The sequence below is a fragment of the Pseudochaenichthys georgianus genome, chromosome 2, assembly GCF_902827115.2.
Source record: "Pseudochaenichthys georgianus chromosome 2, fPseGeo1.2, whole genome shotgun sequence".
In the NCBI taxonomy this organism is placed as follows: Eukaryota; Metazoa; Chordata; class Actinopteri; order Perciformes; family Channichthyidae; genus Pseudochaenichthys; species Pseudochaenichthys georgianus.
Window position 1 is genome coordinate 4,087,149 of NC_047504.1, and position 14,830 is coordinate 4,101,978.

At 44.7% G+C, this 14,830-nt stretch overlaps 1 protein-coding gene across 1 annotated transcript; it reads left to right on the forward strand.

Moving 5' to 3' along the window:
* The first annotated feature begins 361 nt into the window (after nt 1-361).
* LOC117458111 (sodium/potassium-transporting ATPase subunit alpha-1) lies at nt 362-12,014 on the forward strand. The gene is made up of 23 exons (XM_034098373.2): nt 362-525; nt 880-990; nt 3,772-3,831; nt 4,562-4,663; nt 4,811-4,912; nt 4,990-5,103; nt 5,214-5,348; nt 5,462-5,579; nt 5,666-5,934; nt 6,019-6,327; nt 6,877-7,011; nt 7,145-7,337; nt 7,420-7,595; nt 7,677-7,813; nt 8,075-8,225; nt 8,337-8,505; nt 8,584-8,738; nt 8,827-8,950; nt 9,042-9,187; nt 9,284-9,414; nt 9,490-9,591; nt 10,234-10,325; nt 11,834-12,014. Exons 1-23 carry the CDS (start codon nt 514-516, stop codon nt 11,860-11,862), a joined length of 3,072 nt encoding a protein of 1,023 aa, XP_033954264.1. The 5' UTR covers nt 362-513; the 3' UTR covers nt 11,863-12,014.
* Nucleotides 12,015-14,830: the final 2,816 nt, after the last annotated feature.

Below are 14,830 nucleotides of genomic sequence, written 5' to 3' on the forward strand. Positions count from 1 at the left end.
CCACTATCTTGCTTTTTTTAGTTGCGGACGTCCCTGTTTGTACTGTACACTAATACAAGTTCTGAAGGGCGTTCGAGTCGTCCGCACCACCTACCCCGGTCAGAAAAAAGCAATAGATAGGAGTAAGAGTGAAAGAAGAGGAAGGGAAGCGGTGAGAACAAAACCAGGAAGTTGAGCAAGAACAACCCCTCCCCTTTTGTCCTATACTCCTCCGTTACTAATGCCCACACCTCCTGAACACCACCACTCACCTGTCCAGTTTCACCCCTTTTCCACCGCCTCCCCCCTCTCCCCCTTCCAAAGCTCCTCCTCTCAGGGCAGGTGAGCCAGTAGGCACTATAAAGGGTTGGCTAATGTGGAGCAACCTATCTTCTCTGCTCTGGGTAGTGCGGAAGAACAGGAGGCAGAGAGAGAGAGAGCGAGAGTGGTGTGCGAGAGAGAGAGAGGCGGAGTAGGAACGTTGCAATTTAAAAAGACAATTGGATTGCCTGTTCTCAGACTTGCGTTGCAACCATGGGGCTGGGAGTAAGTATTGGAGCTTTGTCACATGCTTTGGACTCGTTTCTCAGATTCTTTAGGTTAAGATTAAGCTGGTTGTGTTTTTCCCTTTTGAGCCTTCACTCAAGTTTTTGTCTCAAGTTATTGCCTGAAGTGCTTTGCAAATCGGCTGTGAACTTTGAGGGAACTCTTTTAAACTCTTTTAAATTGGAAACTTTTATGAGAGTTATTCACAGTCCTTTTGACAATGATTAACGCAGCTTGTTTGAACAGCAACGTTGACACTGCTCTCGGCTCTTGCCATGTAGGAGGAAGCTGCAGAGCAAAATTACCACGTGTGCTCAAGTGCTATGTTATTTTGTCTCACTTTCTTCAATTCAGCGAGGGAAAGAGGAGTACAAACTCGCAGCCACGTCAGATGGCGGGGACAAGACCTCCAAGAAAGCCAAGGCGCTTAAGAATATGGAAGAACTCAAGAAAGAAGTTGACCTGGTAAGTGAAAAAAAACTTTAAATAAACCTATAATTTACCTAAATACTTGTGTGGAGCTATTTCAGTGACTCAAACCCTCAAACGTGTTTTAAACTTTCGAAATCCATCTTCTAACTGAAATGAACAGGCGTGAAATAGAACGACCTTGTTGAGCTTTAAAAGCGTGTCCCCCCGTTAACATATTTTGCCTGATTTAGACCATGTTGGTCACTGTAAGGCAACACGTACGGTCACGGCAAAGACACAGTCACGGCTGAGACAGACCGCTGCTTTGACCTCATGGCTAGTCACATGAGATGTAACCGTCTGCCCCGTGTTTCATAAAGATTGCTACTTACACCCCATGCGTGTACTGTCACATGTCATTAAGGAGTTCACAGCCATACTTAACTTCTAAGTCATGCTTATGTGGATTACTTTTCTCCGCTTCAGTTTCTTAAAATACTCACTTTTACTGCAGCCTGTAAACGTTTTATTATTCTGCTTCTTAGTTATTTTCATACTCTTAGATCACGTGTAGTCATCTCTAGCCGCAGAAACTAAAGTGCAGAGTTGGTGCATAGAGTTCCTGGTGGTTTCCTGTGTAAAACAGTCACACAATTTCCACTGGTGTCAGCGTTTTCTCAGTCTGTATCTGAAGCTCTCAGAGGTCATTTCCCAAGGTCACTCTTGCATTAACTTCATCCCGTAGTTAATGAGAAGGGCTAATTAATAACGTCAAACCACTTGCTGTTCTGAAAAAAAATGCATTTATTTAAGTTGTTAATAATGATTTAAGTTAAATGATCTCGACTTATTGTAAAGTTTACCAAGTATGTTCTCACGTCTGCCTTTAGCCGTAAACTAAAGAATGTCCTCTTCAAGACAAAGCGTCTTTTAACTCCCGTAGGAAAGTGTCCTTCACAAGGTCAGTTCACAAAAGGCACATTCAGGTGTCATGTTCATCTCAAAGCTCGAAAGCAGACATTACTGAGAACTAGTGAAAGGTTTGATAATAATAACATTATAATCCACTTCTGAACGTGTTGCTGTATGATAGACTTGTCTTTGACTCTCACAAGGTCACCAGTTGAAGGTGCAGATGAATGCTGTCAGTTTGTCGCAGGTGTGCCAAAGTACAACACACTGCAATGACTTGGATGCTTGTTGCCAGTTTTAATATTAAGTGCAATTTTCTCCACATTCCAGGCTCAATGTCACCCAGCAGGTTATTAGGCAGTAAAATACGCATCGTGGTGACATATTAATGATAATTGTTCTTAACTCGATCTCAAAGTCCTACCGCCACTGAAGGTCATCTCAATGCCATAACAGCCGTATCGCCAATAGGCCATAACCTCCCTAGCATATCATTTACTGGGATGAACAGCAGGCGGTGTCTTTAGTGACTCTCATGCATTGTTTTTCAGAGGGTTTGGAAACATCGCTGATTCTCAGATTTAAGCGAGAATGAAAGAATAATTGACCAGTAGTAAAACAATAATAGGTCGGCGTCTTTATGCCGACACGTTAATGATTATTGCACCATTGTATTTGCGGCATCGTACAATTAAACGAGGCGACAAAGTCCAGCTAAAGACAATAGTAGCTATCCCCATGGCAACATAAAGCTGTGATCAAGGAAATGCTAAATATAGAATTTGACAACCTCAATAGTGTTTGGCCTTCAAGACATGATCCAGATATGAGCCGTAATAGTGATGTTCCTCTGTTAGGCTGATGCGAAACAATGGCATGGCGGGAAAAACTGCAATTTCACCCATTCCCTCCACTAACCTTGAGTACGCATGAATGTAAAGTGACTTAGTTCCTCCCTTACAGCTTAGGACCTCACATTGTTATAATGTAAATGCATGTCTCATACAGTGGATGTGAAACATTTACCTTAAATGGTCAATGTAAGCTTGTACTTAAATAATACAATGGGTCCTTTAGTGGTGTGAACTGACGCCTCATTCATCCCTCAGTCAGTCATTCATCAGCCGGGAACACATCACCCATGGGAGTCAACCAAATAACCATGCGATATGTACAACAAGCTCAACATCGCTTTACAATAATGATAACAATTTCCTACATGACACACGTACATAATGATAGACTCATCGTTAGGATGTAGCAATATGCGCAGCTTAAAGACAGTAATACAATGCTGAAATGGAAAATTCCACACCAGTCTATCACAACAATAATTTGTCACTTATGTGAAGGTGGTAAAAACATTTGGTATAGAGATCACAGTGTGACCGGTGGGAGTCAGATATTATTGCAGATGACACGGGGATAATCAGTATTCATGCCTGGCTGTAGGCGCTATTCAACAAGCACAGTGTGGGCACGCCCGCTTCTCTGCATGTTCGTTTGCAGATCCACCGCCATTTGAATGTTCGTCCCCCGGCTCATTTCAAGATCAACAAATAGCTACTTCATTTCACGACTCTGGTATCGACGTGAGTTCGGCTCTACCCAAAACACGAGCGCTACTCCAGCAACAGTTTGAATGAGTCCAAACGCAACCCAGCTTAGCTCTGGTTGTTTGGCTGCCACTTCCCCATCATCAGCTGACTCTCAACGTCTGCTTCAACTAATCTTAAAATCACACTGTACGGCCCGGCGTGCGTCCTGTAATCCTGATCAGATGGCCCACGTTGCCGTGTCCTCTTTATGTTCCCCCTGTGTCCCTCTGAAACACAGGACATGTTTATAACCCTCAAAGGAGATCATATCTGCATACGGACTGTTGCTACTAAAAGTCTCACCATGTCTCCCTCCTCTCCATAGGACGATCACAAGTTAACCTTGGACGAACTGCACAGAAAATATGGTACCGACCTTGCCAGGGTGAGTAGTCTGCCTTTGTGTGTGTACTTTTTCAGTGTGTGTGTGTGTGTGTGTGTGGGAGCCACAGGGAAGATCTCCCTGTACAAACTGAGGTCAAAAGCACACACATACAGGCAAGGAAGAGAAATTGTTGTTATTAGGGTGGACTGACCCTCTTTCACATTGTACAAAAAGCCATGGGCTTTACCAAGCACCACACACTTTATCCCATTACACAACCCGATACAGCCCCAAGCGAGCCAAATGCTTGACTGATGCTGATTATCCACTGAAATCTGAGCTGTCTGCCCCAAAACAAAGACTTCATTCACACGGGAACACCGGAAGCAAGCAGAGAAAAAGAAACCTTCAGTCAAACTCTACTTTTCAAATCTGCAAGTTTTTAACATTTGGAAAACATGACCTTGTTGACGCTCTTAATGGCAACAGAAAGAAGCCGGTTGTCCTGTCTCTCACACTGTGATACCACACGCTGCAAACAAAGTATGTCGTCTTATTATGGGCTTGTGAATGAAGGAAGCAGTCATTTTAGGATTACTGACATGTTTTCTTTCTGTGGATGTGTTTCCGATCGCTTTAACCCTACCTTACCTCCTGAAGTCAAAGCGAGGTGTTTACCTAAAAGACCTGTTTTGATAGTGTTTCCCTGCACTACACTCTCCTCACATGTTTCACGGTATGAAAGTATGCGTGCTATTGACGCTAAACCTGTTTTTCCCGTCTCTTTTAGGGTCTCTCCAACGCCAGAGCGAAAGAGATCCTGCTTCGAGATGGCCCTAACGCCCTCACACCTCCCCCCACAACGCCTGAATGGGTGAAGTTCTGCAGACAGGTACAAGTGACTTCTTCCCAGCAGGAAATACCCGTTTGGGAGTGCAAGATTTACCATGCAAAACCTTAGGCATTTGCATGTTTAATACAAATGAACTGAGATCCAATGCAAGATGGGACTTGAAACTTGATGTTGTTTTGTTCGCAGCTGTTCGGTGGCTTCTCCATGCTGCTCTGGATCGGTGCTCTCCTCTGCTTCCTGGCTTATGGTATCCAGGCGGCGTCTGAAGATGAACCCGCCAACGATAACGTAAGGAAATGTTTCCTCGAGTGTGATATTCATCAAAGAAAGATTCAATGACTAACGTGCTTTTCTCTCCTATGTAGTTGTACCTGGGTGTGGTGCTCTCCGCCGTCGTCATCATCACTGGATGCTTCTCGTACTACCAAGAGGCCAAGAGCTCCAAGATCATGGACTCCTTCAAGAACCTGGTCCCACAGGTGAGCTTTTCCTGACTTATGTGCAAAATGGCTTAATGTTTAATATCCAGTGGCTCAAAATGTTCCATGAATTTCACTAAACATTATCATTTCACCTTTTGTTCGTATAGCAAGCCCTTGTCCTCCGTGACGGCGAGAAGAAGAACATCAACGCTGAGGAAGTGGTGGTTGGAGATTTGGTGGAGGTGAAAGGCGGCGACAGGATCCCTGCTGATCTGCGTGTCGTCTCCGCTAGCGGCTGCAAGGTGCGAACCTGAAACACGTGTTTTAATCAGAGTTCACGGGCATCGTGGCTTGAAAGAGCACATACGCTTCCTTACATCTGATAATGAACGCTGACATTATTTTCATTTCTCAGGTGGACAACTCCTCTCTGACCGGTGAGTCAGAGCCTCAGTCTCGTACCCCCGACTTCTCCGCCGACAACCCTCTGGAAACCAGGAACATCGCCTTCTTCTCCACCAACTGTGTTGAAGGTAGAGATCTGACAATTAGCCGACAAGACAAAATTCACCGGGTCATCATTTTCTCTCAACTTCACCACCTCCATTTCTCTCTCTAGGTACTTGCAGAGGAGTCGTCATCAACACCGGAGATCGTACCGTCATGGGTCGTATCGCCTGTCTGGCTTCCAGTCTGGATGGTGGCAAAACTCCCATCGCCAAGGAGATCGAGCACTTCATCCACATCATCACTGGCGTGGCCGTCTTCCTGGGTGTCTCCTTCTTCGTCCTCTCCCTCATCCTTGGGTATGGCTGGCTGGAGGCCGTCATCTTCCTCATTGGTATCATCGTCGCCAACGTGCCAGAAGGTCTCCTGGCCACTGTCACTGTGAGTTGTAGTGTTCACCATTTCTGTATCATTTCTGAATATATGATCAGTGTAAAGTATTTAATACTTGGTTCCCGTCTGTAGGTGTGTCTGACCCTGACCGCCAAGCGCATGGCCAAGAAGAACTGCCTAGTGAAGAACTTGGAAGCCGTGGAGACCCTGGGCTCCACCTCCACCATCTGCTCCGACAAGACCGGCACCCTGACCCAGAACAGGATGACCGTGGCCCACATGTGGTTCGACAACCAGATCCACGAGGCCGACACCACGGAGAACCAGAGCGGTGCCACCTTCGACAGGAGCTCCGCCACATGGGGCGCCCTCGCCAGGATCGCCGGCCTCTGCAACCGCGCCGTCTTCCTGGCAGAGCAGTCCGGTGTCCCCATCCTGAAGGTAAGATGCTTATTGCAGTAAGCCTTCAAAAAAAAAGCTCAAGTTATTCCACTTAAAACCCCCAAAACATAGCGGAATGTACCCTGATCACCTGATGGAATACTTTCCCTCCTTATAACATTTTGTTTTATTGAATACAATACCCGTGTGATTGCTGAGATGCAGAAACTTTGTTTGGGGGTGACTTGGCAAGAAGCTTTTTGGATCCCAGCAAAATAAAGATGCAGCGAGGCTTCACTACACATCTTTATAAAAAGCACTCAAAATAATTGAAGGCCTTTTCAGAAATATAAAGCCGCAGCTATAGCAAGAAGGTGGCTCGACAGAACCATTGATTTCATTCTAACTGAGTACTGACTAGTCTGTTTCTACAAAGAAATACAGAAAATAGTGTTTTATGCTATTGAATGATATTCAAAGGGTTGCTTTTCTCTCTGTGTTATGTCAATATTCACTCACAGTATATTATAAAAGAAGAAATACTAATTATGTCGACATTTTGAGTCAAATCCACTAATCAAACACTTTGTCGTCTGCTTAAATAAACAGAGAGATGTAGCCGGTGACGCCTCAGAAGCGGCCTTGCTGAAGTGCATTGAGCTGTGCTGTGGACCCGTTGGCGACATGAGAGACAAATACTACAAGCTTGCTGAGATCCCATTCAACTCCACCAACAAATACCAGGTAAAACCCCATTGGTTGGACATTTGAAGCGGGACATGTTGATTTACGCCCTCTAGTGGTTGGGTTTGATTATGTCTCTGTTTCTTTGGAATAAGGGCAAGTCATTCAATCCACTCTTCCTCTTGTCCTACAGCTTTCCATCCACAAGAATGCAACACCTGGAGAGTCCAAACAGCTGCTGGTGATGAAGGGCGCCCCAGAGAGGATTCTGGACCGCTGCTCCACCATCATGATGAACGGCAAAGAGCAGCCTCTGGACGACGAGATGAAAGATTCTTTCCAGAACGCCTACGTTGAGCTGGGAGGACTCGGAGAGAGAGTGCTAGGTAACACATAGCTTCATTCTATAGCCTTGGTCGGAGGAGATATGTGGACTTCTGACGAGCATTGTCTGCCTTTCTTCCTCAGGTTTCTGCCAGTTCAACCTGCCCGACGACCAGTTCCAAGAAGGCTTTGCGTTTGACACAGAGGAGACGAACTTCCCCACTGAGAACCTCTGCTTCATCGGCCTCATGTCCATGATCGACCCTCCTCGTGCCGCTGTGCCCGATGCTGTCGGAAAATGCAGGAGCGCTGGAATCAAGGTATGCAACTCGGTCTATATCTATCATTTCAAAAGCAACACCTCACTCAGGTTCTGCGTTAACACTTGTCTTCCCTCTCAGGTTATCATGGTGACAGGTGACCATCCCATCACAGCCAAGGCTATCGCTAAGGGCGTGGGTATCATCTCTGAGGGCAACGAGACAGTTGAAGACATCGCTGCTCGTCTGAATGTCCCCGTCTCTGAGGTCAACCCCAGGTTAGTACACAGCTGAGCTGAATGACGTCGTGCTTCTAGACATGTCTCTTTCTTTGTCCCTAAGTCTTGGGCTAATGGAGCACAATGCAATCAGCATTGCTTAATGAGGCCCAGCGTTCTACTCGTTAAAACGTTGTTGTCATTAATTCACCGTAGACAAATCCATGGGTCTCTGAGCGGGTGCCTAACTTATACGCATCATGTTTAAAAGGATGTGGGATTAAAACGGTTAGCCTAACGCTGCTGTGATGTCCTCTGCAGGGATGCCAAGGCCTGCGTCGTGCACGGCGGTGAGCTGAAGGAAATGACCCCCGAGCTGCTCGACGATGTGCTCAAGTACCACACTGAGATCGTCTTCGCCCGAACCTCCCCGCAGCAGAAACTGATCATTGTGGAAGGATGCCAGAGACAGGTTAGCATCAAAGAGAATTTCAAAAACATTTCACTGACGCACATCAGGACTTAAAGCTTTCAGAAACATACATCTTGACACACTAACGCTTCTTCTCTCTTCTCTCTGCAGGGAGCCATTGTGGCGGTGACAGGTGACGGTGTGAACGACTCTCCTGCTCTGAAGAAGGCGGACATCGGTGTCGCTATGGGCATCTCTGGGTCCGACGTCTCCAAGCAGGCCGCCGACATGATCCTGCTGGACGACAACTTTGCCTCCATCGTCACTGGAGTGGAAGAAGGTAACAGATTGGACTTAACAGAACACTTCAAAGCCCTTTTGATCTGACACAATACTAATCACTCTGCTCTCTCATCAGGCCGTTTGATCTTCGACAACTTGAAGAAGTCCATCGCCTACACTCTGACCAGTAACATCCCTGAGATCTCCCCCTTCCTCCTCTTCATCTGCGCCAACATCCCTCTGCCCCTGGGAACCGTCACCATCCTCTGCATCGACCTGGGAACTGACATGGTGAGCTCTTTGACACGACAGAGGGTCTTATTTATAATGGCTGTCATATCAAATATTGAATTGACCTTTTGATTTTGTTTTCTCCCAGGTGCCTGCCATCTCCCTGGCTTATGAAGAAGCTGAGAGCGACATCATGAAGAGACAGCCCAGAAACCCCAAAACAGATAAACTTGTAAATGAAAGGCTCATCAGTATAGCCTACGGACAGATTGGTAAGCTTTCCCGAAGTATATTGAAGCATTGAAACAGAAAGACTCTTTTTTTATCTGGAGCCATGACACTGCTCTTCTTCCTGTCCGTTAGGTATGATGCAGGCCACAGCTGGGTTCTTCACATACTTCGTGATCCTGGCTGAGAACGGCTTCCTCCCCATGGAACTGCTGGGCATCAGAATGCAGTGGGACGACAAAACTATAAATGACCTGGAAGACAGCTACGGACAGCAGTGGGTAAGTGACGCTCTAGTTTCTAAGCATGCTCTGACATTCAAGTGTTAAAGGGAAGATTATTTGAGCTAATGTTCTTTCCCATTTCCCCTCTACCAGACATACGAGCGCAGAAAGATCATAGAGTTCACATGTCACACGGCGTTCTTCGCCAGTATTGTGGTCGTCCAGTGGGCCGATCTCATCATCTGTAAGACCAGGAGGAACTCCATCCTGCAACAAGGAATGAAGTATGTACATCTAAACACTTTGTAAAATGATCCTGGGCTTTTACAAAAGTTAACTCTGTTGCCTTGCCTCCAAAGGAACCGTATCCTGATCTTTGGACTGTTCGAGGAGACAGCTCTGGCTGCTTTCCTGTCGTACTGCCCGGGCATGGACATTGCCCTCAGAATGTACCCCCTTAAGTGAGTAAAGCACATACAAAACATTAAATACACATTATATAGGGGCAATTTACTAAGTTCCTATGCCACTTAGTCGGTACCTAGTCTGAGCTAAAGACTTCTGATGAACTAAGTACAGCAAAGTACTTGGAAATGATCTTGTGGAAGGTGGATAATATCTTGTGTCGCTGGTCATTTCCACTCCAGAGGCAGAATGAAGCCGGAGAGCTTCTGTCTTAACGAGACTCTTTGCCCACCAGAGTAAAATCGAGCGCCATGAAAGCATGTTAGGCTCATTAGCTCACACGTAGCTGAAATCCCACCGTATGTTCTCTCCTCATTGTGTTGCCTTTTCTCCTGCTTCTGCCTTTAATCTTCCAGCCCTTCACCCGCCCACTCCCCTTTCTCTCTGCCGATGTTTGACTAACCCCGGCTTCTCTTCCTTTCCCTCTGAGAGTCTAGTGCTCCTATTTCTGTCTCGTCTCTGTTTGTTTTGCTTCTCTGCAGGAATGAGTTGAACATAACATTTGGCTGAATACATCAGTTAAAACATATTTGCTTTTGCTTTGAACAAGCTCTGGAACAGGCCACACTTGAAAGACATGTTTTTTAAAGTCCCGATGTGATGTGCTCAATCTTTGTGTCTGTCGATCCCTATCTTAGGCCATGTTGGTGGTTCTGTGCCTTGCCCTACTCCCTCCTCATCTTCCTGTATGATGAAGGCAGAAGATATATCCTCAGACGCAACCCAGGCGGTAAGATCTTTTCTCCTCTCTTAGTACACATTTTGGACGTAATGAACCAAAATGATTTTCTTATTTCCCCGATGAGAAATCTGAAAATGTGATGCCGCTCAAAGTGTCTCTAAACACAAAATTGGTTGTGTTTGTTTATGGTTTAATCAAATATTCCTACTTCAATAACCATTAGAAACTCCATTGGTTTATCTTTAAAAAAAAAAGGCCTGCAGAACTAATACAAATCTCATAAATACTATACTTCTTGGAGATACATTGCTTTCGACCATACTTCTTTGAAAATGTAGAGTTTTGAGATATCCTGCAAACTTAAAACACGTTTCTGTGTTCTACTATCACTGCGTCTGCACCCAGACCAGGGAACTGTGACGGGTGGCTCGGCCCAGTGGGATCTCAACCCTCAACGCTGCCTTTGTTGATGCATTGTTCCACCCACGAAGCTGAGCAGAACCAGCATGCAGGCCTGGCTCTAAAGCAGCTGTATCTGTGTGTGTGTTAGTGTGTGTGGGTCTGTAACATCTGAGCCCCGCAGCACAGATCAGTGAACATCGCGTTGCCCATCCATGCTGAATAATGTGTTTCAATCAGACCGAGGAAACCAAGTTAAACTGCATGGTTTACACTTTCTAGGGATTCATCTGAACAAAGCGACTCAGAAAGAGATTTTCCCACTGTGGCTAAAAGCTAACTGCCCTTCAGATAATTGTTTAATCATGGGCCACAAAAAGCTTTAACTCAAGAGTGGAAAACAAATCTAGCACGGTGATTTTGATCACTTAGGTCAGGGGTGTTAAACTCAAATACACAGTGGGCCAAAAAAAACCTGGAACTAACAAAGCTTAAATGATTGCCAGAAAAAACAACATTAAATAATCAGGTGCATTCATTTCTTATGGCTCTATCTGCAGCTTTTCCAGAGTCATTTCTTATGAGTACATTTCTCCACAGGCCAACAACAGCTTCAACAAAACTATTTCCCTCAACAACAAAAAAACATGCCCTGTTGTCGTGAGAGAGAAAGTGCAGAAGGAAGCATCCATTGAACTCAGTGTGCTGCTCTGTGATGCTAGTTCAGATACTTGGCATCTCGTCTTGGGTGCAAGTTCATCAATATACCGGCGGGCCAGATCTAATAGTAATTAGAAATTATCCTGCGGTCCGAAATTAAATCCACCAAGGGCCTGATTTGAGTTTGACATGTGTGCCTTAGGTTCATAGGGTTTACCGCTTATAAATAAAATGGAGATTTGGTTAGGAAGGCCTGGCAAAAGAAGGTCAATTAGGTACACAGTACACTGGCTTCTATTAACGTGTATAGTCCTTCCGGTGATGGGGAAGTAACTTGCAAAATGTATTATATACGAGATTTATTTGAAAGACACCTTTCTTAGCAATATTTTCAAGAAAGTCTAATTCAGGACGAAAATAGACATTTAGATGGCAGATGTGTGGCAAAACGTCCCGAGGATGCCCCTAACTCTTCTTTTGTCTCCTTTTGTCTTTAGGCTGGGTGGAGCAAGAGACATACTACTGAGTCCCCACGGAGAGCACAGTCAGTGTTTCATCGTTATTTACTGCCACGTTACATATTTCTCTGAGATGTTGCTCAGACCTCAAAAACACAAAGCATGGATGAATATTTTGATGTTTATGTCATTCACAATAAAACATTTCCGCACCATTTTACATTGACGTCCGCTCAGGAATTTGTTTTGATATTTTGCACACACTAATGCTTCTCTGACACATGGAGGATAAAAGCAGGATTAGCTGCAGGATGTTGTTTCAAGGCTCAATAGATATGTACCAGTGAGTCAGATGACCCAGGCGGACGGGATTATCCACCTCAACAGGTCCCGAACTTCGGTTCTGGAGCTACATTTGTTTAGAAAAGAGAGGAACATGAATTTAAACAAAAACAATAGTGATGAAAGAGAAAGCTTTCTCTAATCAAAAACGGAAAATGTAATCAAATGTTAGCGTTAGATTAACTGTGTTTACTTGGGACTCAAGTAACTGATCGCCCCAATCAAAATCAGTTAATTATCTGTTGATTGACTCTTCAGTGTTATCTGCAACATCACTAGATTTCATCATGAAATGTTTACCTTCCCCTGGGTTTATCTTTACCTGGCCGATATTAAGGAAAGCCTGTCGGGCAGTGTGTGTGTGTGTGTGTGTGTGTGTGTGTGTGTGTGTGTGTGTGTGTGTGTGTGTGTGTGTGTGTGTGTGTGTGTGTGTGTGTGTGTGTGTGTGTGTGTGTGTGTGTGTGTGTGTGTGTGTGTGTGTGTGTGTGTGTGTGTGTGTGTGTGTGTGTGTGTGTGTGTGTGTGTGTGTGTGTGTGTTATCAAGGGCCAGTCTACCACAATGGTGTTAGCAATAGATTGCTAACACCATTGCTAGATTGTTAGATTGTGTGTGTGTGTGTGTGTGTGTGTGTGTGTGTGTGTGTGTGTGTGTGTGTGTGTGTGTGTGTGTGTGTGTGTGTGTGTGTGTGTGTGTGTGTGTGTGTGTGTGTGTGTGTTTGTGTGTGTGTGTGTGTGTGTGTGTGTGTGCTTTACCATCCTGGCCACAGATGGGTTGCTTCACACACAATTAGACACTTAATACTAAAAGTTCTGATAGTTCTTACCAGTTGAGTTAAGTTACAGCAGTGGGTGCTGGTGTGAGACACACAGCGAGAGTGCTAATACAAGGATGGAGGGATGTAGAGAAGTGGGAAGAAAGGTTGATAGATGGGAAAAAAAGCGAGTCGATTTGACAACAACGAATATCTGAGCACTCTTTTAATGCGTGTAATTAATCATCTTATTGTGATTTGATGCTTAAACTGTTGTGCATGGCTGCTTTCCTGATGATTTGTCACGGGGAAAGAAAGCGAGAGAGAAAGACGAAGCAGACAGACACTGACATTATCATACCTTCATCCTTCATTCACAAGCAGGGCCCCTGAACGTGCCTGTTGCTATGGCAACTCATTTGCAAGTGCTCTCTCTCACTTGGTCTCCTTCCGTCCAACATCTAAATAAAATCTGGGCTATTTATAGAGTGGCCCTGGCAACACGCAAAACTACACTCATGGCACATGCGTGGACTTGAATGCACTCACCAAAACAAAAATATGCACGTGCACCCCCAAATATACGTGGGTGTGCCCGCTCCTCCACAGAACCTGCTGTGTGTCCATCTGGGCATTAAGTCCACCTGTGGTTTGGTTTGTTTACCAAGATTTTGTTTATTTGCTGTGTTGTGTTTCATATTTTAGAGAAGTGAAAGCCCTGAATAGATAGCTCTCGCAGTGAAATCTTCCCTCTATCTATCAGGGTTATCTTGTCAGTTGGCGCAGATAGTATAACTGATAAAGTCCATTAGAATACACAGGGAGCCTATCTGAATACAAAAGTACCCCAATGCTGGAGTTTGCTGCTATTAGAAACGTGGCTTTTCTTTTTCACTGGTTTGCCCTTAGAAATGTATGAAATATGAAGCTCTGTTATGGAGAGAATGTAGACTTATGTTTTCCTCTCTGTACACACAACAACAAGTGGCTGAATTCCATGGCTGGTTACAGGCGTAGATCAAGGGATGAAAAACCAAATCTCCCATTTGTGTTTGGGATAAAGGGTTTAAAAGCTTCTGGAACGGATCCAAATACAGGTTGCAGTACAGCTAAACTTGCTAGCATGGCTGTAATGTTATAATCGACAGGGTCTCTGCATGGAACACACCCCCCCTCCTACAACTTCCATCTCTGCAGGGGGCGTCATAGGTCAGGGAGCCTCCTGGAGCTTGCAGAGATTCATAGTGGCAAGTATGTGCAGCCCATATGCTGTAAAGGGGCTCCACTAGTTAAGGGGAGAGAGGGAATACTATCAGGGGCCCCAGAGTTTAAGGGGGCCTGGCCTATCCTTGCTGTGTAATCCCAAGCATCACTTTTAAATCACTTTTAATATGCAAATAACTTTTGTGTTTCTAATTTAGTTTCCCCACTTTTTATTTAGATGAATCTAACCATTAGTGTTGGTATTTAAACTATCAAACAAGTTATGTAGCCGCAAGCCAGGCTCTATCAGAAGATGACAAAATAAGCAGTAAAGTTTGCAGTCAACAATACTTAGTTTTACAGAGTTATGTGCCAAATACTTTTTGGCTGGGTGCAGTTGCCCGGCAACCAGACTGTAGGAAGAGTTGTTAGCAGATTGTAATTTTTATACTTTTTTACTTTACTGGAGAGCCTGATAGCTTCTCCTCATTTCCAGTCTTTTGCAAAGCAAAGCTGGGCAAAACTAAGCTTACTTCCCTGAAATATTCTGTTAAGGAACATAGAGAGATATGATATCACATTTAACACAACTCCGGGTCATGCATTATACATTAAGATGTTTTGTTCGTGCATGAATAGTGGGGAAATAATTGTGTTTCTCTCAAGCTGTTGCAGCAACTAGTCTTTATCCTAGTAGATAGTTATTTATACTTTAACTCTGGTACTTGAATTCGATTAT